At 37.0% G+C, this 24,269-nt stretch overlaps 1 protein-coding gene across 1 annotated transcript; it reads left to right on the top strand.

The window, feature by feature from the left end:
* The first annotated feature begins 43 nt into the window (after positions 1-43).
* Positions 44-22,857, top strand: itih3a.1 (inter-alpha-trypsin inhibitor heavy chain 3a, tandem duplicate 1). Its single transcript, XM_073826055.1, has 22 exons — positions 44-197; positions 2,740-2,772; positions 3,109-3,132; positions 3,514-3,668; positions 3,744-3,848; positions 4,149-4,311; positions 7,964-8,074; positions 8,194-8,322; positions 8,440-8,556; positions 8,651-8,819; positions 10,276-10,401; positions 10,626-10,807; positions 11,967-12,155; positions 17,166-17,305; positions 17,487-17,644; positions 17,770-17,796; positions 17,928-18,002; positions 18,085-18,198; positions 19,784-19,985; positions 20,071-20,243; positions 22,181-22,292; positions 22,378-22,857. The coding sequence occupies exons 1-22, from the start codon at positions 102-104 to the stop codon at positions 22,514-22,516; spliced, it is 2,739 nt and encodes a 912-aa protein (XP_073682156.1). The 5' UTR covers positions 44-101; the 3' UTR covers positions 22,517-22,857.
* Positions 22,858-24,269: the final 1,412 nt, after the last annotated feature.

Here is a 24,269-nt window from a genome sequence, read left to right as displayed (position 1 = left end):
CAAATCCTCACTCCCACTCAAACAAGTATTTGTTCTGGTTCAAAGTGTACACAGGTTTAAAGCGTCTGAAAGTCCTGGGTGCGATCGAGTAGACGTTCAGCATGTCTGCAGGGTGGATATTCTGCGTGTTTGTGTGCGTATGTTTTTCTTCAGGGGCTTTTGAGACCCTGTTCATCTCAAAGGGAAATGAGCAATGGGTAAGTCTGGTTTTGTTGTCATTCACTTATGTTTGGCTGCATTAATGAAGTGGCTTATTACCATCAGTAACATTCTGAGCTACAGTCTTCAATGTCAATTCAGTATTAAAAATGGACAACGTAGTCATTATAGAATTATCTGTATAGTCAGGGCCATGCACAGACGTTTTGGCAGGGCTCTATATGCTTACTTCTCTTTTTTAGGAGCACTTGTGCAAGTGTCTTTATGAATGGGGAATTGAATCATTTCACTAGATTTGTTTAAAAAAACGCATATTCATTCATAAACGAAAGACTGCTTTGTTTGAATGGAAATGCGCACCTCCTCAGACTATTTTTGACGACGAAATAGAGCAAAACCAAGCAATAGTGTTATAGTCGGACAATGTAAGTCACCTAATATTAACTTCTTGTTTATTTAACTGTCGAGTTAAATTAATATCTCATTTACAAATTTCCTTAAAACTTAATAAAGCTGTATTAATAAAGCTTAATAAAACTTATTATTAAAAAAGCTTTCTCCACTGCACAATCAATCTCTTATTTACACTCTCTCTACACTTTGTTTAGAGAGAGTGTAAATAAGGACTGGTAAGATATGTCCGTGATACATTACTCAACGTTGCAAAAACACATAGAAACCTTTGAAGCTCCCCTGAGTGCAAACACAAAGATGCTGATCGGGTCAGTCCCACATGGTGTTCCTAAATATTTTTTCATAGTTGCACGCAGTGGTTTTTAGTCACAAATGCGAGTGAAATGATTGTTTATGCAATTGTAATTGCAGTGTAAAAAGATTTTGATTTCATTTCAATGGTATAACAGCCTTTTAGTGTACTGTATAGTGCTAATTCTTGTAATGAATTAAATGATTAAGAGTATATCACTTTATGTTTAAAAATATGAGGAGTGCCTTTTTTTACTTGAATACCTGCCCTCAAACAAAGCTCTAAACCCAGATAAGTTGAATTTACTTAAAAAACATGAGGAAACTAGTTGCCCTTAAAAAAATTAAGTAATGTGAACTTAAAACAAATCAGTTCATTTAACTTAAAATGTTTTGTAATATCAATTTGCAGTGAGTATAGCTACTCACTGACTTCCAGAATGCCTTGCGGCATTAATAAATTATGCAATGGCATAACTGAAGTTGTTGTTTTTATTTGCCAATTTTATTTGCTGTCTTGCAGCACAACAAAAGAGCAAATACAATGGTTATTGTTACAATTAATAAAAATAAACAAAACTGAATTGTTACCATTGTTGTGATTTGCGTGCTGAATGTTAAAGTCTGTGTGTGACTCAAGCATATTACCGCAAATATTAAAAGTATAAAACTGTATCAACCCAGTTAAAAGTTTCTCAAGGTGTTTATAAAGAACAATAAAATAATAAAGGATCACTGGTAAGCATGTAAAACACAGCTAATGATATATAAATATAATATATATATATATATAATGATTTAATTAGAAGAGAGATCACTTTCTAAAAGCGATGTACTTATTATTTTTCTTCCCTTGAAATCAAATAACTCTGATTTCATGATGCATTTCTACATCAATAGAAAGTTCTAACAAAATAAACAAAGTTCCAAGTGCCCAACCAAAGGGAACACTAATCACTATTATAGTAAGTTTATTTATTTTTTTAAATAAGCATCAATTTATGAAGTCAGCTTAAGCGATGTGCTCTCAAATATTTCAGTTGTATTGAAAGTTCAACATTCAAGATGACTTTGGAAAACTAGTGAAAGAAAGATAACTGCAAACATGGAGGAAATTAGTGTATTAAGACTCTTCAAAAACGTTTCTTTTCTTCTTCTTCTGTTGTTATTTTGCACATTACCAACATACAGTACTAGTGCATTGCTGCCTCTCACTGCTTTATAAAAGTTGTTGGTTCCTTTGTGGCTACCTGAATATTTTAAGTAACCTTTACTTAAAGCTGTAAGTAAATTGTCTTATTTGTCTTGAAAGTAGCTGTAACTTAATAAAACCTAGTAAGTGTAGCAACTAAGTAAAGATAAGCAACTATTTCTAAGTAAGATAAACTATTGGATTTTACAGTGATGAGATTCATGTTCTAAATGTAACATTTTGAACACAGACATGAAATGTTGGGAAAAAAATTATATGATATTATATAGGAAGCTAAATCACAGGTCAATGAATCATTGACTCACCAAATTTGTTCAAATAGTGTAAAAACAGTCCAAATGTACAATATTGCGTCTAAAAATGGTCAGTTAATTTAATACACCTATAATAAAGCCTATTGTTTATTTGAAAAATGAATATCAATTATGCAGTCCTGCTGATATTTGTTTGGTTATGTTTAAATGAAATGAACTTTATTAATTATTTTTTTTACATATACTTAATTTTGGAGAATTTTTGCCATAGGCAAAAATTTAAATAAAAACGAAAATATAAATTTTAAAAATATATATTTACTGTTCAGTCAGAGGCCAAAAGCACCACTTTAGGTGTATCTGTACATGTGTTTGCGTACAGTAATGTGTCCTCTTATGTCCCTCCAGATCAGCAATTCCAGCACAACCAGACTCTTAAAGGTATTGCAACAATGTTGCTAAAAGTCTTATATTCCATATGTCTTATATGATTATGTAAAACAGTGGTTTTCAATAAGTTGGCCTCAGCAAATTTCCAAAAGGACCAGTTACTTAAAATATTTTCTGTTAATAAAAAAAAGTCATAAGTACAACAGAAATACCAAAGAAAGTATCTCCAAAAAGACTCTTTAAATCAAAATGGTTGAGAACCACTGATGTACACTACTGAAATTATATTTCAAGAATTAGAAGCCAGCAGCTGTTTTTCGTGTGTTTAGTCTTTAGTATACAAAATCTCTTACATCTAAAATGAATTTTCTGATTGTCTTCTCACAGAAGCGAAGTGTGAGCAGCGCTGAGGTGGGAACTCTTCGTTACATCTTACACAAGTTTGTCTATCAAGACTGTGTGATTGGAAGGTTTATTTGAAGTGATTAATTTAAGGATTATTCAATTTATTTATTATTCATTTCAACATATATAAATGAATTTGAAGTCATATTGTTATATTCTACATGAATAAAAGGAGTTAATTTACAAGCTGAATCTCATTCTGAAGTGACTGCAGTGTAAGTCAATAAAAGTAATCACAGTTGCAACATCCTTTCCAAAAAATTTTTTAAGAGACTGCCTAAAGACATAAAATGCTTTTGTTACAGCAAGTTTACCATGTGACGGATAAGTGATAGGTCTGAAACTCCTTATTTGCCTCTGTGTGTTTTTATGCCTTCTGCCTTTCAGATAGAGGTGCAGAGCATTAAGGTGGACTGCAAAGTGACGTCACGCTTCGCCCACACTGTCATGACCACTAAAGCTCGCAATAAGGCCAACATCTCACAGGAAGTGTCCTTTGAGGTGGAGTTACCCAAGACCTCCTTTATCACCAACTTCAGCATGTCAGTCCTTTCCCATCTGATTCAGCTTCAGAAATTATTTCTACATGTTGTGACATAATTTTCATATTTTTTAAGGGAGATTGATGGCAAGACATACACAGGTGTGGTGAAGGAAAAGGAGAAGGCCAAGCAGCAGTATCAGAAGGCCGTGTCATCTGGCCAGACTGCTGGTTTAGTCAAGTGAGATTAGAAAAACAAAGACAATGTGAACTTTACACTGCTTATTGCTAATGTACACTTTTAAATATAAAGGTGCTTTAAAAGGTTCTTCACAGCGATGCCACAGAAGAACCATTCAGTCAAAGGTTCTTACCTTTTTATAATCTGAAGAACCTTCCTTTGCCACAAAGAACCTTTTGTTACACAGAAAGGTTCTTCGGATGTTAAAGGTTGTCTATGGAACCATTTACACAAAAGAGGTTTTTCTATGGCATCGTGAAGAACCTTTATTTTTAACTAACTGGTGTTCTGCTGTTCCAGGGCTTCGGGTAGAAAAATGGAGAAGTTTTCTGTTTCCGTGAACGTCGCAGCAGAGAGCAGTGTCATATTTATTCTCACCCATGAGGAACTTCTTAAGCGACATTCTAGCAAATATGAACTCATGATCAGAGTCAAACCCAAACAGCTGGTCCAGCACTTTGAGGTTCATTACTAACCACAGCAGATTTTATAACATCATAACTGCGAAGTAGGATAGACCGGATACAGTTGGTGCACTTTTTGCTTTTTCCATTGCCACACCAAAACTAGGGACTGAAAAGAAGTGATTTCTCATATGACATTTACTTTACTTTTTTATTCAAATGTTAATAATTATTAACATCCATAAGTACATCCATGAACAGTTTTATTCTGAAACAGCACCCGAGTACAGTTAAGACACCTATCTGTAATGCTGTAAAGCTGCCTAAGCAATTCATTGCAAATGTGAAATACCTTTAAAAATGAAATTTCAGCTGTTTTTATTTCCATTCAGTATTTTATTTGATTATCTTGTAAAACATTCTACAATACTGGCAAACAGCGATGCAATATTTCAGTTCATCATTTTAAAAGTAACAGATGAACTTGAAAAGTAACAGTAAAAAACAATGAATTTGCAAACAGCAATAATAAAACAGATCAAATACAAACAATAGCTAACCCAATAAACATAATAGATCATTCATACTCAACTGTAAATGTTGTGTCTCTCAACTATATCCTGCTGATCACCTCGAACATTTCTCTAGATTTTACAATGACTATACAATGAATATGTCAGTTTTTAGAGCACAGATTAAGGTTTATGAAAATGTTAACAGTCATGTAAGGATGAGAATCTACTCAATGTGGAAGGGACGTAGTGAAGTGAATAACTTACCTTAGAAAAAAACTGGCTGGGCGCTTTCGAGGGCGAAGTAAATATCACAGATCAGACTTGTTGAGCACGTAAGTTATTAAAGGTGTCTCAAATGTAACCCTGTACCAACTGTACCCAGTCTACCCTATAGCATTTTTTGCATTAAAATGTAAACTTAAAATCTTTATGTTAAAGGAATAGTTTGCTGATATATACTCACCCTCAGGCCATCAAAAATGTAGATGAGTTTGTTTCTTCATCGGAACAGATTTGAATAAATTTAGCATTCCATCACTTGCTCACCAATGAATGGGGAACCACTTGAGAAAGCCATATTATGTGTAGAAGACTCGTATTTTAGCTGAAAGCTATTGTTTGCGGTTAAAAACGTCTTGATGGATTTGTTTACTAGAAACACACAGCTTTTAGCTTCACAAGAGGTTAAAGGTCACATATTGTACACATTTCTGGAGGTTTATTTTAGTTGTTGATGTCCTTAAGAATATATGTTTGCGGTATAAGTGCCAAAATCCATTTCAATATATTATTACAGCTCCTTTTTTAGGAGCTCTGTCAAGAACAGGTCGATTTTGGCTCGTCTAATTAATATTCATGAGTCTCTCTTCTGATTGGCCTGTTGTTTTCTGAGTGACGCACAGCCAGGCCAATCACAAGTAACTACGGTCATGTATGCTGTAGCCTAGCCTGAGGATGTTTCAGAATGATAATTAATGTTTTTTCTAATTCAAACACAGAATGCAGTAAGCTACGTAACTATTGCTTTAGTAAAGCCCCTTTCACACTGCGCACTGATTCTGGAAAATTACGGGAACGAGCGCTGTGTGAACAAAAGCCAGAACCAAATGTTATTGTGCGACTCTTCACAATGAAAAAATATGTGCAAAGTGGAATGAAGCAGCGATCAGGGAGCTCCTCACTATCAGCACTGATGCGCAGATTGTTCGCCAGTTTAGTTTAAGTTTAGTGAAAACGTATGCATCGCATTACATCTCACATCCAAATGTCACATGTCTTTACGGGATCTTTTCGGGTTGTGTGTAAAGCACACACAGATTCCGGAAAACCGCTGTGTGAATGAACCAAATCAAACAATTCCGGAATAAATCACGGGACACATTATCCGTGTATTTTCCAGAATGGCTGTGTGAAAGAGGCTGAAGTTGACGTGCCACTGGTCTTTTATATTAATGTTGTTCGGAAGCCTGTGCAATGATGTAGTTTCGACATCTATCGACTGAACAGCGATTTTCTCGAATTGTTTCCCTGTTGCTGCTCAGCAATTGCATGGACGCGATGTTGTCTGGGGGTTTGGCAAAAGGAGGGTGGGACTGTGGTTGGTGCTCGGGGTGGTGTCTGAGTAGATCGGACGTCACATTTTTAAAGAAGTCACATCGGTTCGGGAAAAGGCACAGCTACTTTATGCAGGCTGTGTGCATTTTACTGCGGATTGACTGTTTTGAAACTTATATGGTAGTTACATAGCCCCTAGACCTCAGTTATCATGAAAAAAAGACAAGAAATTTCAGTTTTGACAATATGGGACCTTTAACTTTCTTTTCATAACTCTTTTTACAGACTCTCTGTGTTTTCACTGTACCGAATGAAATGTCGATTCAGGAAGTGGTTTAGGACTGTTCAAGCTTTAGATGTGTTGATGGAAGCGATCCATAGATCACCGTTCTTAATCCGGATCCAGATGTGGTCTGAGACAAAAACACAATTTTCTCATCTTTTTGTTCAAAATGTTGTTTTTTCATGAAATGTACTCACACAAGTGTTGATTAAAAAAAAGAATGAAGGTAGAATACCTGGTGAAAAAAAACAGCTAAAACCAGCCTAGGCTGGTTGGCTGGTCTTAGCTGGTTTAAGATGGTCTCCCAGCCTCGCCAGGCTGGTCAGGTTGGTTTTAGCTGGTGGTTTCCCAGCCTGACCAGTCTGGCCAGGCTGGAAAAGTGTCCAAAACCCCTCTAAAACCAGGGTATATATATATTTGTTTGTTTGTTTAGAAGCAGAGACTACCCTGATACCCTGCAGGGGAAAAAACTGCTAAAACCAGCCTAGACTGGTTGGCTGATCTTAGCTGTTTTAGCTGGTCTCCCACCCTGGCCAAGCCGGTTTTAGCTGGTGGTTTCCCACCCTGACCAGCTAAGACCAGCCTGGCCAGGCTGGAAAAGTGGCCAAAATCCCTCTAAAACCAGACTGCTGACCCGATATGATTAGCTAAAACCAGACTGGTTGACCAGCTAAAACCAGCCAACCAGCCTAGGCTGGTTTTATCTGTTTTTTTTTTCACCAGGGTAGCACACATACATCTCGGAGATGTCTATTTGACGTCTGCATTTACATCTGCAAGACATATTTTTTACGTAGTGTGCTCATCTGCAATACGTCTACTGGTTGTTCCTATCAGATGTCAAATAGACATCTATTAGATGTCTTTAAGATGTATCTGCTTTAGATTGTATGTAAAACTGACAGACGTTTGTACACAGCAGATGCTTTCCAGATCAAGAGACGTAATATGCATTGCTAGATCTCATAGACATATGTGTGCTATCTGGGTATGTTCTTTCTCTTGATATATTGTTTAGATATTCATACAAAAAAATATTTTGCGGGCCGTGAAAAAGTTTGTGAAAATGATCAAAAATCCTGGTGGTGGCTTGCAATTTATTAAAAAATAAAAATAAAAATGTTTGGGGGGAAAGCGATAATTGATGGACTGGAGTGGTGTGGATTACTTGTGGATTATTGTGATGTTTTTATCAGCTTTTGGACTCTCATTCTAACGGCACCCATTCACTGATCCATTGGTGAGACAGTGATATAATGCTCTATTTCACCAAATCTGACGAAGGAACAAACAAATCTGTATTTTTTTAGGAAATTTTTTAATAAAATAGCCATAATATGTTGTGTCCTTCATCCACAGATTGTAGCAGATATCTACGAACCTCAGGGAATTGCATTTGTGGACGCCTATGGTACATTCATGACCAATGAGTTGCTCCCTCTAGTGGAGAAAACTGTCACTGACAAGAAGGTGAGTAATCAAGTATCTTTTCATGGATGGATACAACCTCATACTAGTAGAAAGCATTATTAGTATACTATATAACACTGGTAGTAATAATAATGCTAATAATTTTATCCATTGTTCAGGCCCATGTGTCCTTCTCTCCAACACTGGATCAACAGAGGAAATGCACAGAGTGTGACGGGACAATAATTGATGGAGATTTCTTCATTAAGTATGATGTCAACCGTGCTCATGACATTGGTGATATTCAGGTCAGATATCATTAAGATGATAAAGAAATGTGTGAAATCATGTAACATGCCATTTCCTTTTCCTTTGTGCTTTTCCAATAAATCAAAAACTGTGCATAATATGTTTATCGCCTACAGATTGTGAACGGATACTTTGTGCATTTTTTCGCACCAGCTAACCTTCCACGAGTACCAAAGATGGTTGTTTTTGTGATAGACAACAGCTACTCTATGGTGGGGAATAAATTGGCACAGGTGAGTTTTGAGGTCTGTTTGATGAGGAAGGATGGTTTTCAATATCAGATTGTCATTAGTGTGGACTTTTGTCTGTGTTTGTTGTCGAAATGAGACTAAAGAGGCTTTGGTGACCATTCTGGGTGAACTCCCAGAGGAGGACTACTTTGCCATCATCGTATTTTCAACCTCCTTCGTTGTATGGCGGCCACATTTAAGCAAAGCGACGCAGGAAAATGTGAAAGCAGCACAGGAGTATGTCAAAACAATTGAAGTTATTGGTAGTAAGTATGAATATGAAATACACAAGGCTTTGAAGTTTTCACTGAACAAAATTATAAAAGAATAATTGTACGTAATCAAAGTCCTTTTAAGACAAGTCACGTCACTCGGCGGCCATCTTTGAAACGCATCTCGGACATAAAAGTGCAGCTCCTATCTCTTTGAATGGGGAAACATCAAATTCTCCAAAACTGTTCGCCAAACTTACGATTAAATTTCATATTTGAAATCTCCAAAGAAATCCAACAAGAACTGCCTCATAAATATTGTTCCTTGTGGTTGAATAGCGTTAAAAAAGCGTTAAAAAATATCGTTATTTTTCCGGCTAGATGAGCCAGTGCGCATGCGCAGTACTGAACGCACGTTTTAGAGCGCCGGCTGTTTCTATAGCAACCGGGACTTCTAACGGCAGATGCAGTGACGCGCTGACTTTACTAATCAACGATTGGCCCTTTCACTAAGAAGGCGGAGCTTCGCGGCCATGATGACCATTTCATTGTTCCCCATTCAAAACTACACGAGTGACATGTCTTTGGTATTCTATAGTCTTTGACGTAATCCACGCGGAAACATGTGCATTGTAACAGTACTAAGAGTGACTAAGAAGGAGCTCACTGAAAAATTCTTCTAAACATTCATTATTTTTAGGTAATTCCAATATTTAATAAAAAATTGTTCAAATCAAAAGTTGCAACTGTGTTATTTAATGAGCTAACATCAACTAAGAGTTTTAACAAAGATTAATAACTTATGTAGCAAATGTAGCTATTGCTCAGTGTGAATTTTAACGCATTAACTAAGAAATTACTGTAAAGTGATACCTATTGGTCTTTATCACTTTTTCACTTTAATTTGTGCAATATCTGTGGATTGCTTTATTGTATTTAAATGTTCAGTTATGTTTTGTTACATGAAAATAGTTATTAAACCCGTTATACTGTATTATGACAACACTTTTTTTTGCAAATAAATTTCAATATCATGATAATACTGCATACCGTGACAAAAGGATTATCAATTAATTGCAACATGAAAACTGATACCGGCATATCCCTATGCATATTGCATATTCGTACTTTCTTTATATAAAGAAACCAATCCAATGTATCGTTGACATTTGTGGCAACGAGAAAAGCACTAAAGGTATTTCAGGAAGAGTATTTTCAGCTTCTTTTTTTATTTGTATAAAAAATTATGGCATGCAGTTGCTTCAAACAATAGTGTAAAGCTATTTAAAACATCAATCTATATAAATTGTGATAATCGTAATTAATAATCGCAATTACAATTTCAAGGGAATAATCGACAGTTATGATTTTGGCCCTACTTTAAGCAGATGAAACACGTTTACAATCATTTTCCGATGTGCAGTTGTTCACACTGAAAGTCTGGAATGTTTGTATTATCTGTAATAAACTACGAAATGTTGTGACGTGAGCACTTTTGTTTTTGTCTCAGGTACTGAACTGCATAATGCTGTCATACATGGTGTTGAGATGCTGTACGAAGAGCGGCGTAACGGTACAGCCCCAAAGAACATGGTGCTGATGATATTTTTGCTGACTGATGGGGAACCAAACAATTGTACGTATATGCACACACCAACAACTTCCAAAAACTTTCCATGATTTTTCTTAAGGAACAACATTGCCTAGAAACATCCTCAAAGATAACCTACAGTAAACAGCCCTAGTGACTAAAACTAAAGTAAAAAGTTTAGCTCAAAAGCAGATTAGGTTAATCAGTTATTCAAGGCTGTTGTTCTTTCTGTTTTCTGTTATGGAATCACAAATCTTACTCATTTTTAGTTCCAAGAACACTTCCTCAGATCCAAGAGAGCATTCGTGATGCCATTGATGGTAATATCACTCTGTTCAGTTTGGCCTTCGGTAAAGATGCCAACTATGGATTTTTGGATACTTTAAGCAAGCAGAACAATGGCCTGGTTCGCAGGATTTATGAAGACTCGGATGCTCCACTTCAGCTGCAGGTAGCGAAACTAGCTCTTTTTTTAGCCATTATTATTTTTATTTTTTTTTTCAAACAATCTCAACATCCATTTTTCCAGTGTTTTACCTTTTAGTCATCAATACTTTTTGATACAAAATATTTTAATATGTTACCACCACTGTTGTTATTATTATTATTTATTGAATATTAAAAATACATTGTATGGGTCAAAATGATCGATTTTTCTTTTATAGCAAAAATCATTAGAATATTAAGTAAAAAATTATGTTCCATGAATATATTTTGTAAAAACCTAATTTTTGAATAGTAATATGCATTGCTAAGACCTTCATTTGGACAACTTTAAAGGTGATTTTCTCAACATTTAGATTTTTTTGCACCCTCAGAATTTACATTTTAAAATAGTTGTATATTGGGCTAAATATTGTCCTATCCTAACAAACCATACACCAATGGAAAGCTTATTTATTCAGCTGTCAGATGATGTATAAATCTCAATTTCCAAAAATTGACCCTTATGACTGGTTTTGTGGTCCAGGGTCACATATCAGGTTTTACATTTAAGAGATGTAACTTTATAATTTGGTAATGTTGGTTAATGTATCTGCTAAATAAATGGCCTTTGAACTGCATAGTTTTGACCCTGTTGTTAGTTTAGTTTTATTATTATTATTATTCATGTAAATTAATAAAGGAAAATAATGTTTTAGTATTTTGTAATATACCAAAATAAAGGGTTCCTGAATCAATGACGGAATAGCTGCCAGAGAATTTCAGAAAAACAAAATAGACATTATAACTGAAATATATATAGAAGCTCATTTCAGTCTAGAGATAAAAATAGCAAGTTTTTTTTTTTTGAGAGAGAGAGTTATAAACTGCAAGTTAAAAGCAATTACCTTTTTTAAGTTAAGTTTTCATTAAATGTCATTTTCAATAAAAAAAATTTTTCCTGTGACAAGCTTCCTTGGAAATATACCCAAATGAAATTATTCAATTAAATGATTAAATCAAATCGAAACCTTGTGAATTGGAATCGAATTGGGAAATGTGCATCCATCAATCACATAACAATCTAGTGCAATTGTGATTATACTTTAAATGGTAAGATGCTGGCCTTATTAGTAAAGCTGACTTTCAGGAAAATACTGCTAATGTTTTTCTAATGTTTTTTTAAGGGATTTTATGAAGAAGTGTCAAGTCCTCTACTCTCAGATGTGCATTTCCGCTATCCAGACCACATGGTTAACTCGCTGACAAGAAGCCGTTTTAAAGAGCTATACAACGGCTCTGAGATCATGGTCGCTGGCCGACTTAATGACCTAAATGAAATAGACAACTTTGCAATTGAAATATTTGCACAAGGGGTGAGTAAATACTCCAACCTGTCACATGTACACATAGTTCAAAGCTCTAAATTATAAATGTGGACATTGGTGGTTCAATGTATAAAATGAGCATAAAAGCATAACATCTCCTTGATAAATAAATAAAAATAAAATGCCTTTAGCATTACAAACAATTTAGGAGGAATGCGTAACTTCTGTGCCTCCTGTTGTTAAACAGACCATTGGTTGAGCCTCTGTTGCAGTTTTTTGACTAAAAAGTTTGTCAAGACCAACTTTAGAGTTTGCTTGAGAAAGCTGGACCAGAAAGTTTGATAAGTATTAAAAAGTCTGAACAGTTTAAAAAAAGTTTAAGAAGTTTAAAAAGATTTCCAAGTTTTAAGTTTGAGGCGTTTCAGTCTGAAATAAGTTGAAGTTTAAAGAAGTTTTAAAAGCCTAGATAACAAGCTGCTAGCATGTTTTTAACACAATAAACATGGTGCTAGCATGTTTTAACATGATTAGAAAGTTAATAGCTGGTTTGTCGCATGATTAGCAAATTTCTAGCATGTTTCTAGCATGATTAGTATGTTGATAACATGTGGTTAACATGATTAGCAAGTTGCTAGCATGTTTTTAACATCATTATCAAGTTGCTAGCATGTTTCTGGTGTGATTAACAAGTTGATAGCATGATTGCCAAGTTACTAGCATGTTTTAGCATCATTATCCAAGTTGCTAGCATGTTTCTAGCATGATTAACAAGTTGCTAGCATTATTCTAACATGATTACCAAGTTACTAGCATGTTTTTAACATGATTATCAAGTTGCTAGCATGATTCTAGCATGATTACCATCATTATCCAAGTTGCTAGCATGTTTCTAGCATGATTAACAAGTTGCTAGCATGATTCTAGCATGATTAGCAAGTTACTAACATGTTTTAGCATCATTATCAACTTGCTAGCATGTTTCTAGCATGATTAACAAGTTGATAGCATGATTATAGCATGATTACCAAGTTACTAGCATATTTTAACATGATTACCAAGTTGCTAGCATGTTTTTAAAATGATTAGCAAATTGTGAACATGTTTCTAGCATGATCAACAAGTTGATAGCATGATTATAGCATGATTACCAAGTTACTAGCATGTTTTTAACATGATTAACATGTTGTTAGCATGGTTTTAAAATGACTAGCAAGTTGCTAGCTTGTTTCTAACATGTTCCTAGCAAGCTTCTAGCATAATTAGCATGTTGCTAGCATGTTTCTAGCATGATTATCAAGTTGCTAGCATGTTTCTAAAATGATTAGCAATTTACGGGCATGTTGTTAACATGATTAACAAGTTGCTAGCACGTTTCTGTCATGATTAACAAGTTGATAGCATGATTATAGCATGATTACCAAGTTACTAGCATGTTTTTAACATGATTATGAAGTTGCTACCATGATTCTAGCATGATTACCAAGTTGCTAGCATGTTTCTAGCATGATTAACATGTTGTTAGCATTGTTTTAAAATGATTAGCAAGTTACTAGCATGTTTCTATCATGATTAACAAGTTGATAGCATGATTACCAAGTTACTAGCATGTTTCTAGCATGATTAACATGTTGTTAGCATGGTTTTAAAATGATTAGCAAGTTACTTGCACGTTTCTATCATGATTAACAAGTTGATAGCATGATTATAGCATGATTACCAAGTTGCTAGCATGTTTCTAGCATGATTAACATGTTGTTAGCATGGTTTTAAAATGATTAGCAAGTTACTAGCACGTTTCTATCATGATTAACAAGTTGATAGCATGATTATAGCATGATTACCAAGTTACTAGCTGTCACACCTTGGTTCCTGTCTGTTGATTTAGTTCCTCATTTGTTCCCATGGTTATTCATTAATTGCTACACACCTGTTTCAGTTCTCCCTAATTATTCCTTCTAGTATTTAAGTCTTGTGTTATCCCCATTTCCTTTGTCTGCTATTGAAGTGAACGTGAACGTGCATATTTGTTACGTGTGATTGGAACTACCCTTATCGTCATCACCGTGTATGTGTCATCGTGGACTTTAAAACAACTATTATTTGATATTCTTGCCTCTTTCTCCTCCGTTCTACCGCCAGAGCGTTACAGAATAGCAGACCGAACAACAGTTTATTTGCCGCGTTTTTTCCTCCTTTTGTTTCAGTTTTTTTCCTTTTTGTTTTTCTTCCCTCTCCCGGAATGGATCTGCCAGCAGTCCAACTCCTCTGCATGGAGCAACAGGACCGTTCGCTGGAGGACCACACAAGGGACTTTTTAGATCTGGCGTGTCTTACACACTTCCCGGATCGCTCGCTCAGGGTTTTCTATCACACCAGCCTGAGCGAGTCGTGTAAGGCACGCCTACCAGCGAACGGTCCCAGGGAGGATTTCGCCGCCTACGTGGAGTGGGTGCTGGAGAGTAATAGACTGTATTCCTCCGTCTGTCCCGTTCAGGAAGACTTCTCCAGCCCCACTCCCGATCCAGAGCCCAGCCAGTTATCATCACCCTGCAGCACGGAGCACCAGCCAGAGCCCACCGCAGCCGCAGCGCCACGATCTGCCGCACTTAAAGCGACAGAGGACATCGCGACTGACCAGGTGTGTGAGCCGGCTAGCATCACCGAGGGAGTTCTCGTGGAGATCGAGGGCTTAGATGGAAGCCCCGTCCACACTCCTAATCCTGAGGGTGAGTTACAACTGCGCTGTGGTAGCTATTATGAGTTGTTGGAAATTTTTGAAGTGGATTTAATTGACTGGTCTGAGGAGATGATTTCCAGTCCTCCCGAATTCCCGCTGGTTCCGCCCAGCTGTCTTGAGCCCCCGCTGGTTCCGCCCAGCCGTCTTGAGCCCCCGCTGGTTCCGCCCAGCCGTCTTGAGTCCCCGCTGGTTCCGCCCAGCCGTCTTGAGCCCCCGCTGGTTCCGCCCAGCCGTCTTGAGTCCCCGCTGGTTCCGCCCAGCCGTCCAGAATCTCCGCCAGTCACATCCAGTCTTCCAGAATCTCCGAAAACTCCATCCAGCTGTCCAGAATCTCCGCCAGTCTCATCCAGTTCTTCAGAATCTCCGCTGGTTCCATCCAGTTCTGCAATGTCTCCGAAGTTCCCACCCAGTCTCCCTCTCCCGCCACCACTCAAGCCAGCCAGTCCTTCAGCCCTGTCTCTGCCACAGCCAGTCTGTCCCACAGCTCACCCTCAGGCAGCACCATCTAGGGGTGTGGACCCATCATGGGACATCCAGGCTCCAGCTCCGCCTTGGCGTGTCGTTCCCAAAGCTCTGCCTACATCTTCCGAGTCCGGGACTCCACCTCGGTCCTCCGACCCTTCGGCCCCGCCTTGGCTCCTGGCTCCCTCATCTCCACCGTGGCCCGTCATCCCACCAGCTCCACCGGGCTCCCTCGTCTCTCCGGCTCCGCCTGGGTCAGTCGTCGACCAGCCACCGCCTCAGGACTCCATTCCTCCGGCTTCACCTCGTCACTCTGTCCCTCCGGCTCTGTCAGGCTCCTCCTTCCCTCCAGCTCCGCCTATGTCCTCTGTCGCTCCGGTTTCACTGCGGTCTTCCGGAACCCCAGCTCTGCCTCGGTCCCCTGAGCCATCTGCGTCACCTTGGCCCTCCAGACCTGCAGTGTCACCCTGCCTCTCCATCTGCTCGGCCGCACCTGGCTCACTTCCGCCAGAGGCTTCTTCTCCGTCGCTCGTCCCCAGGGTGTCGTTCTCCAGCTCTCCACCATGGCTCCTCCCTCCCTCGACTCCGCCCTGGGGCGTCTTCCTGGCTGGGCTCTGGCCTACCATCTGGCTCCTCCTGCTTCGGGCTCCTCCCTGGCTCCTTCCTCCATCTACTCCACCCTGGCCTCCTGAACTTTACCCCTTTCCCATTACCTGCCCTTCGCCTGCCCCACGCCCGCCTCCTGAACCCCCACCCTCCCTCCTCTGTTGGACTCTTTGTCGGCGCGAGGACGCGCCTTTCCGGGAGGGGCGACATGTCACACCTTGGTTCCTGTCTGTTGATTTAGTTCCTCATTTGTTCCCATGGTTATTCATTAATTGCTACACACCTGTTTCAGTTCTCCCTAATTATTCCTTCTAGTATTTAAGTCTTGTGTTATCCCCATTTCCTTTGTCTGCTATTGAAGTGAACGTGAACGTGCATATTTGTTACGTGTGATTGGAACTACCCTTATCGTCATCACCGTGTATGTGTCATCGTGGACTTTATTAAAACAACTATTATTTGATATTCTTGCCTCTTTCTCCTCCATTCTACCGCCAGAGCGTTACACTAGCATGTTTTTAACATGATTATGAAGTTGCTACCATGATTCTAGCATGATTACCAAGTTGCTAGCATGTTTCTAGCATGATTAACATGTTGTTAGCATGGTTTTAAAATGATTAGCAAGTTGTGAACATGTTTCTAGCATGATTAACAAGTTGATAGCATGATTTTAACATGATTAGCAAGTGCATGATTAGCAAGTTGCTAGCTTGTTTCAAGAATAATTAGCAAGTTACTAGCATGTTTTTAACATGATTAGCAAGTTACTGGCATGTTGTAAACATGATTAACAAGTCAGTTTGAATGAGTTTGAATGGATTAGAAAAATAGTACACAGAAGGGAAGCTTAATTGAGTCTCAATGGATTCTTGGAGTTTGAAAAGTCTTGGCTCATTTGAACATTCGCTCAGTGTAAGTCGATGGGATCTTTCCAGTCGTCATTTTTAGTCCAATCAGTTAGAAAAGATATAGCACACTCAGTGAGATCAATCTGAAGATCTGGGCTGAGTTTGGAGTTTATAGAGTTAAAGCTCTAGGAGGAGTTAGAGTTGATCAATTCAGTTTCAGAAGAAGAAGAATAACTGTAAGTTTAAATAGCATTTCGGTAAGTTCTCAAGCCAACTTAACAATGGAGACATTGCATCACCAATGAATCCGTAAACTGTAGCTTCATTTATATCCTTGGGGTGTGTTAACTTAACTTATAATAGACTTATAAAACGAATCCCACTTTGTTTGTTTTGCAACAGTTCGAAAATAACTTTGAGCTGAAGGGTCAAGCAAATACTCCAAAGTGGGAAACCATATTTCCTGAAGAAGAGTATATCTTTGGGGACTTCACCGAGCGTCTCTGGGCGTATCTGACCATCCAGGAGCTCTTGGATAAAAAGTCTGCTTGAAATAGCTTTCTTTAGTGATCAACAGTTCTCTATATAGTTTAATTCAATGTGGAAATGACTAGTATGACTGTAATTGGTCTATATTTACTGATTTGATTTTACTCATTCGTGATCTTCTAACCAGAACATTTGCATTAAATTCAATTATAACACAAGGCTATTTTCTGACAGAGACAAGGGTACCCCAGAGGAGAAAGGAAATGCCACTGAAGAAGCTCTTAGTCTTTCGTTAAAGTACAACTTTGTTACACCGCTCACCTCCATGGTCGTCACTAAACCTCAAGATGAGACCAAAAACGACACTTTTATTGCTGACAAGCTGACTGAAGGTATGGCTAAACTATCAAACAGCAAGTAGATGTTTGCCAAAACTCATGGAAATGGCACAGCAGAAAAAACAAACACTTGCAACTGGTTACATGACCCTCACACTTTTCTCAATATTGATTCACAGAGGAACGAGGAAAGCTTCAAAGATACAGTAAGCCTTACACTAGCAAATATTAACATTGTTGTTAAAGTCTGACATCACGGGTCACAGTTTCCACTCCTTCTAAAATAAAAAATGCAAATACATAAACATCATTAGTTCAATCATTGCCACATTTGCAGGTTACAGCGCCGCACCGGTCAGTTACAACTTTGCACCGCCCAGCTACACCAGCAGCAGTATGCCCACATATTACGGTAAATGTAACATCTACTGAATGTGAAATGTTGGTAAAGTCACATCAGCAGTGCTCTTCTTACAATCTGCCAATGTTAACAGTTGATGGAGATCCACACTTCATCATTGAGATGCCAGATCAGAACGACGCTGTGTGCTTCAACATCGATGAGAAACCTGGTACCATCTTCAACCTGGTTAGAGACCCACTTACAGGTGAGAACAACTTGCTGTTTCATCAGAAAAGTCCATGATATTCAGCACAGCATAGCTTCACAAGAACATACACTCTTAAAAATAAAGGTGCTTCACGATGCCATAGAAGAACCTTGTTGGTCTAAATGGTTCCATCAAGAACCCTTAAAGGAACACTCCACTTTTTTTGGAAATAGGCTCATTCTCCAACTTCCCCCGAGTTAATAAGTTGAGTTTTACCGCTTTGAAATCCATTCAGCCGTTCTCCTGTTCTGGCGATATCACTTTTAGCATAGCTTAGCATAGATCATTGAATCCTATTAGACCAATAGCATCGCGTTCAAAAATGACCAACGAGTTTCGATATTTGTCCTATTTAAAACTTGACTCTTCTGCAGTTATATCGTGTACTAATACTGGCGGAAAATGTAAAGCCGCGATTTTCTAGGCCGATAAGATCAGGAACTACACTCCCATTGTGCAGGTGCAATAATATCACGCAGCACATGTGCAAATGCTAACCTAGCTGGGAACTACTTTCAGGCACTGCGTGATATTACTGCGCCTGCTGCGTCCATATTACAGCAGCAAACTTCCTTGACTATTATGGAATATAATGGAAGTGTAGTTCCTAATCTTATCGGCCTAGAAAGTCGCAGCTTTACATTTTCCACCGGTATTAGTACATGATATAACTACAGAAGAGTCAAGTTTTAAATAGAAAAAATATTGAAACTCGTTGGTCAATTTTGAACGCGATGCTACTGGTCTCATAGGATTCAATGATCTATGCTAAGCTATGCTAAAAGTGTTATCGCCAGAACAGGCAAACGGCTGAATGGATTTAAAAACAGTAAAACTCAACTTATTAACTCAGGGGGAGTTGGAGAATGAGCCTATTTCCAAAAAAAGTGGAGTGTACCTTTAACCTCTAAAGAACCTTTCTGTTTTACAAAATATATACAAATTAATACCTAAATATGGACATAGTAGTATACATAAAGTATGATGTGAAGTTCACTTAAAGAAAACTTATGAGTATACTTTTATATACTAGAAAGTGGACCAATTTAGTCCCAACGAGTATTGAAATAGTACACTTAAAAGTATAATTTTATATACTAGAAAGTGGACCAATTTAGTCCCAACGAGTATTGAAATAGTACACTTAAAAGTATACTTTTATATACTAGAATGTGGGTCAATTTAGTCCCAATGAGCATTGAAATAGTACACTTAAAAGTACTGTACAACTGTACACAGATATTTGTATACTTACAACATAAAGTTTACTTAAAATATACTTTAACTTTACTTAAGTATACATAATAAAATAAACTTGAATTATACTTATTTTTGGTAAGGGTGTTTAAAGCTGTCCAGTGCTGCTCTTCAGCTCAATGATAAATAATAATAAATAATAGTTAATAAATGAAACGAGACGTTGTAAATTTGTCGAATGACAGTCAAGCACCACAGAGACATTTCAGGGAAACCAACAGATAAATGGTGTGTAAATGCCTTATAATTGCTTATATTTTAAATCACGGATATCCACAATGTCTACAGTTCTAGAGTTTATATTCGGTTCCTTGGTGCTCCACAGGTATCGTGGTCAATGGCCAAACCATTGGGGATAAGAAAGTCATCCCAGGAAACAAGATGCACACCTACTTTGGCCGCTTTGGAATCATTCATGAGAAGTTTGGTATCAGACTGATGGTGAGCACAAAGGAGATCTCAGTGTCTGATCAGGGAAAACAGGCTAAATTCTTCTGGACTGATACTGCCACAGTTAAAGGACCCAAGTAAGATGTAGGATATCAGAAATGTGTACCCTTAAAAATCGACAGGGGAAAGACTCCTGACAGAACTTTCTCCTTCTTTCTCCAGCATGGATCTGCAGGTGATCAAAGGCCGTAGTTTAACAGTGACTTTGAGAAACTCAGTCAAGTTTCTTATTATCCTGCACAAGGTCTGGCAGAAGCACCCGTTTCATCAAGACTACCTCGGCTTCTACACTCTGGACAGTCACCTCTTTTCAAGCAATGTCCACGGCCTGCTTGGTAAAACATCTAAAGAACTTACCACACGATATGTCACATTAACCCTCTGGGTCTCTTCATTTTTGGGTCACATTTGGTCCCTTCATGGTAAAAATTAATGTGATATATATTTTTGTTCAATAATATTTTTGATCACTGTTCAGAGTTTTGACAGGATTTTATGATACTATGCAATATACCCTTTAACTTATCCAATGTTTATGTGTGTGTGTGTGTGTGTGTGTGTGTGTGTGTGTGTTCATTCCAATGAAGTAAAAAATGTTTAAAATGTAAAATATAAAAGTTTTCTGTAAATTTTGACTGAAGAGGCCCAGAGGGTTTAAGGAATATTCCAGGTTGAGTAGAAGTTAAGCTAAACTTAAGCTAAACAAAAATAATTTAAACTCATCCCTCTTCTTCTTTAAAATCCAAAATTATGGTTACAGTGAGCCACTAACAATGGAAATGAATGGGGATAATAATGTTAGAAACATGCTAGCAACATGCTAATCATGCTAAAAACATGCTATCAACTTGTTAATAATGCTACAAACATGCCAGCAACCTGGTAATCATGTTAGCAACTTGTTATTCATGCTAACAACTTGTTAATCATGCTTAAAACATGCTAGCAACTTGTAAATAATGCTAGAAACATGCTAGCAAATTGTTAGTCATGCTAGAAACATGTTAGCAACTTGCTAATCATACTAGAAACATGATAGCGACATGCTAATTGTGTTAAAAACATGTTAGCAACTTGCTTATCATGTCAGAAACATACTAGCAAATTTGCTAATCATGTTAGAAACATGGTAGCAACTTGGTAATCATGCATTAATCATGCTAGCAAGTTACTAGCATGTTGTTAGCATTGTTAATCATGCTAGAATCATACTAGTAACTTGCAAATCATGCTAGAAACATAGTAGCAAATTGCTAATAATCTTAAAAACATGCTAGGAACATGCTAATCATGCTAAAAACATGCTAGCAACATGTTAATCATGTTAAAACATGCTATAAACTTGTTAATAATTCTAGAAACATGCTAGCAACTTGGTAATCATGTGAGCAACTTGTTAAATATGTTAGAAACATGCTAGCAACTTGCTTATCATGCTAGAAACAGGCTAGCAACTTGTTAATTATGCTAGAAACATGCTAGCAATTTCCTAATCATGCTAGAAACATGCTAGCAACTTGCTAATCATGCCAGAAACGTGATAGCAACATGCTAATCATGTTAAAAACATGCTAGCAACTTGCGTATTGTTAGAAACATACTAGCAACTTTGTTAATTGTGTTAGAAACATGCTGATCATGTTAAAAACATGATAGCAACTTGGTAATCGTGTTAACAACATGCTAGTAAAATGTTAATCATACTAGAAACATGCTAACAACATGTTATTAATGTTGAAAACATGCTACCATCATGCTAATCATGCTAAAAACATGCTATATACCTATATCTATCTAGCTAGCTATCTATAGGAAACATTAGACTTTTAAAACTACTTTGAACTTCAAACTATGTCAGACTGAAAACCCTCAAATTTAAAACTTTTTAAACTTCTTAAACTTTTTTGAACTGTTCAGACCTTTTCAAACTTTCTGGTCCAGCTTTCTCAAGCCAACTTCAAAGTTTGTCTTATCTAGTTTAAGTTTAGTCACCAAAGAGTCTGACTGTAACTCAAAGCCATAAATACTGTCCACTTAACTCTGAAGGTCCATGCACACTAAATCAGATTTGTTCGTATGCGCTTTTTTATATTCAGCAAAATTTGTCTTTAATTTTTATGATGTAAAAAGTTTCAGAAGTAGTGTGTAATGAGGTCATTTTTATATGTTAACATGTGAAATTTTCGGTAATTTCAGACTCAGTATGCAAGGACCTTTAGTCTGAAATATTACTTTTATAGTGCATTATCTCTGATGTCTGATGTCTCTTTAGGTCAGTTCTACCATGGACTGCAGTTTGAAGTGAGCGAAACGTTTCCAGGAGAGGATCCAAACAAACCAGATGCTATGATGTTTGTGAAGGGACAAGAGCTTGTAGTTACCAGGTTAATTAGGACATTGTATATCATTTGCAGGGTTGAACATAAAAGGTTGATTATACCATAATACTGCGTTATTCTGTTTCAACAGGGGTTGGCAGAAAGACTTCAGACAGGATGTGAAGAAAGGAGCAAAAGTGCCCTGCTGGTTCATTCATAATAATGGCACCGGACTGCTTGATGGAGTTCACACAGACTACATCGTCTCCGGTCTCTTCAAGACAGTCTAACAATGAGCCTGAAAGCCAGAAAAAACACTTGGAATTAGTGTTGTCCAAATATTGATTTTTCAAAACTAAAATATTGGAAAGCTATCTATACTAATTTAATTTAATCACAAATGCATTAATATAGCATCTCAGAGCAGCTTGATTCATTGTAAATGCATTTAACTCAATCTCTGAAACCTTTGTAATGTGTGCCACTTACGCTTTATTTTCACATTTGCATAATTTGTAACATTTGTGGACAGATGATTACAGTATTTCATTAGATCTGTAATGAAAAGCATCTGTAAACCTGTTGTCACAATAACTTTTAACCAAAATAAAAGATACTTACTGTAATTTTACTACACAGCGTAAAGTAAAATAATTAAAACTCTAATAATTATGAAATATGAGATCCATTCAGCCGTTCTCCTGTTCTGGAGATATCACTTTTAGCATAGCTTAGCATAGATCATTGAATCCTATCAGACCAATAGCATCACGTTCAAAAATGACCAACGAGTTTCGGTATTTGTTCTATTTAAAACTTGACTCTTCTGTAGTTATATCGTGTACTAAGACCGGCGGAAAATGGAAAGCTGTGATTTTCAAGGCCGATAAGATTAGGAACTACACTTCCATTCCGGCGTAATAGTCAAGGAAGTTTGCTGCCGTAATATGGACGCAGCAGGCGCAGTAATATCACACAGCGCCTGAAATTAGTTCCCAGATAGGTTTTTTTTTTTTTATTCAAAGAACAATAACATATAACATGTTATCAGAAATAAGAAAAGGAAAAGAAAGAAAGAAAGAAAGACAAATAACAAACAAAAATACTTGCCAGGGGGAGGAAAGTATTACACTTCAAAAACAAAATACAAAATACACACATATATATATATATATACACACTAGGGCTGGGCAATTTGGCTTAGAATCAAAATCTCGATTAATTGAACATTTTAACCCGATTACGATTAATGAACGATTATTTTATTTATTAATAAAATTATATTTAATTATATTTATATAATAATTATTTTTTGCCCTCATAGTTCACTGACAAGTTTTGTACAGTAAATATGTTCACATATTACAAGCGAGAGATTTTTGGATGAAGGGTGCATTACTTGATTTTAAAATAATTGAAGGAAACACACTATCTACGATCTATGATTATTAATTGAACATCAGTGTTGAACAACTGAAATTAAAGCAAGCATTGCTTAAAACGAAAAGTCACATTTTTCTTAAATTAGTGAAAATAAATAACTTGCACTATTGGAAACAAAATAAATAATTTTCAATGTTTTTCATATTAAAAGTAGAAAATAAGCAGTATCTCCTCTAAATAAAATTACCCTTGTATATCCTGTAAATACTTTTTACTGTATAAATACTGTTTAAGCTCTCCATCGACATGTCGGCGGAATAACGGAACGGAGCGCTTGTGTTTTTTAAAGGGAAAGTAATTGAAATAATCTTCCTGGAAAAATTTTAACGATTATAGGTTCTGAATGTCGATTTCGATTATTTTTCGATTAATCGCCCAGCCCTAATACACACACATGTATGCATATGCAAAATCAAATAAATATATTGTAAAATTCCCAAGCTTTCAGAGTTCTTAAAGCTTTATTATTCATAGAGTCTCGAATACTATCAATATAAATACCTATTTCAGTTAACAAAACCATAAAATTGGGTTTTTTACTAGTAAATTTACACTTATGAATGTGAAATTTGGTCAATAGAATGAGTAAGTTAATTAAGT

The sequence above is a fragment of the Garra rufa genome, chromosome 20, assembly GCF_049309525.1.
Source record: "Garra rufa chromosome 20, GarRuf1.0, whole genome shotgun sequence".
Lineage (NCBI taxonomy): Eukaryota > Metazoa > Chordata > Actinopteri > Cypriniformes > Cyprinidae > Garra > Garra rufa.
This window is presented reverse-complemented; position numbering and strand designations above follow the sequence as displayed.

Bases quoted from the DNA above. Each gene is read 5' to 3' on its own strand.
- itih3a.1 (XM_073826055.1), top strand. From the start codon at position 102: ATGTCTGCAGGGTGGATATTCTGCGTGTTTGTGTGCGTATGTTTTTCT. The intron at 3,133-3,513 runs GTGGGAACTCTT...TCTGCCTTTCAG, and splicing joins GAAGTGTGAGCAGCGCTGAG to ATAGAGGTGCAGAGCATTAA. The intron at 8,075-8,193 runs GTGAGTAATCAA...TCCATTGTTCAG, and splicing joins AAACTGTCACTGACAAGAAG to GCCCATGTGTCCTTCTCTCC.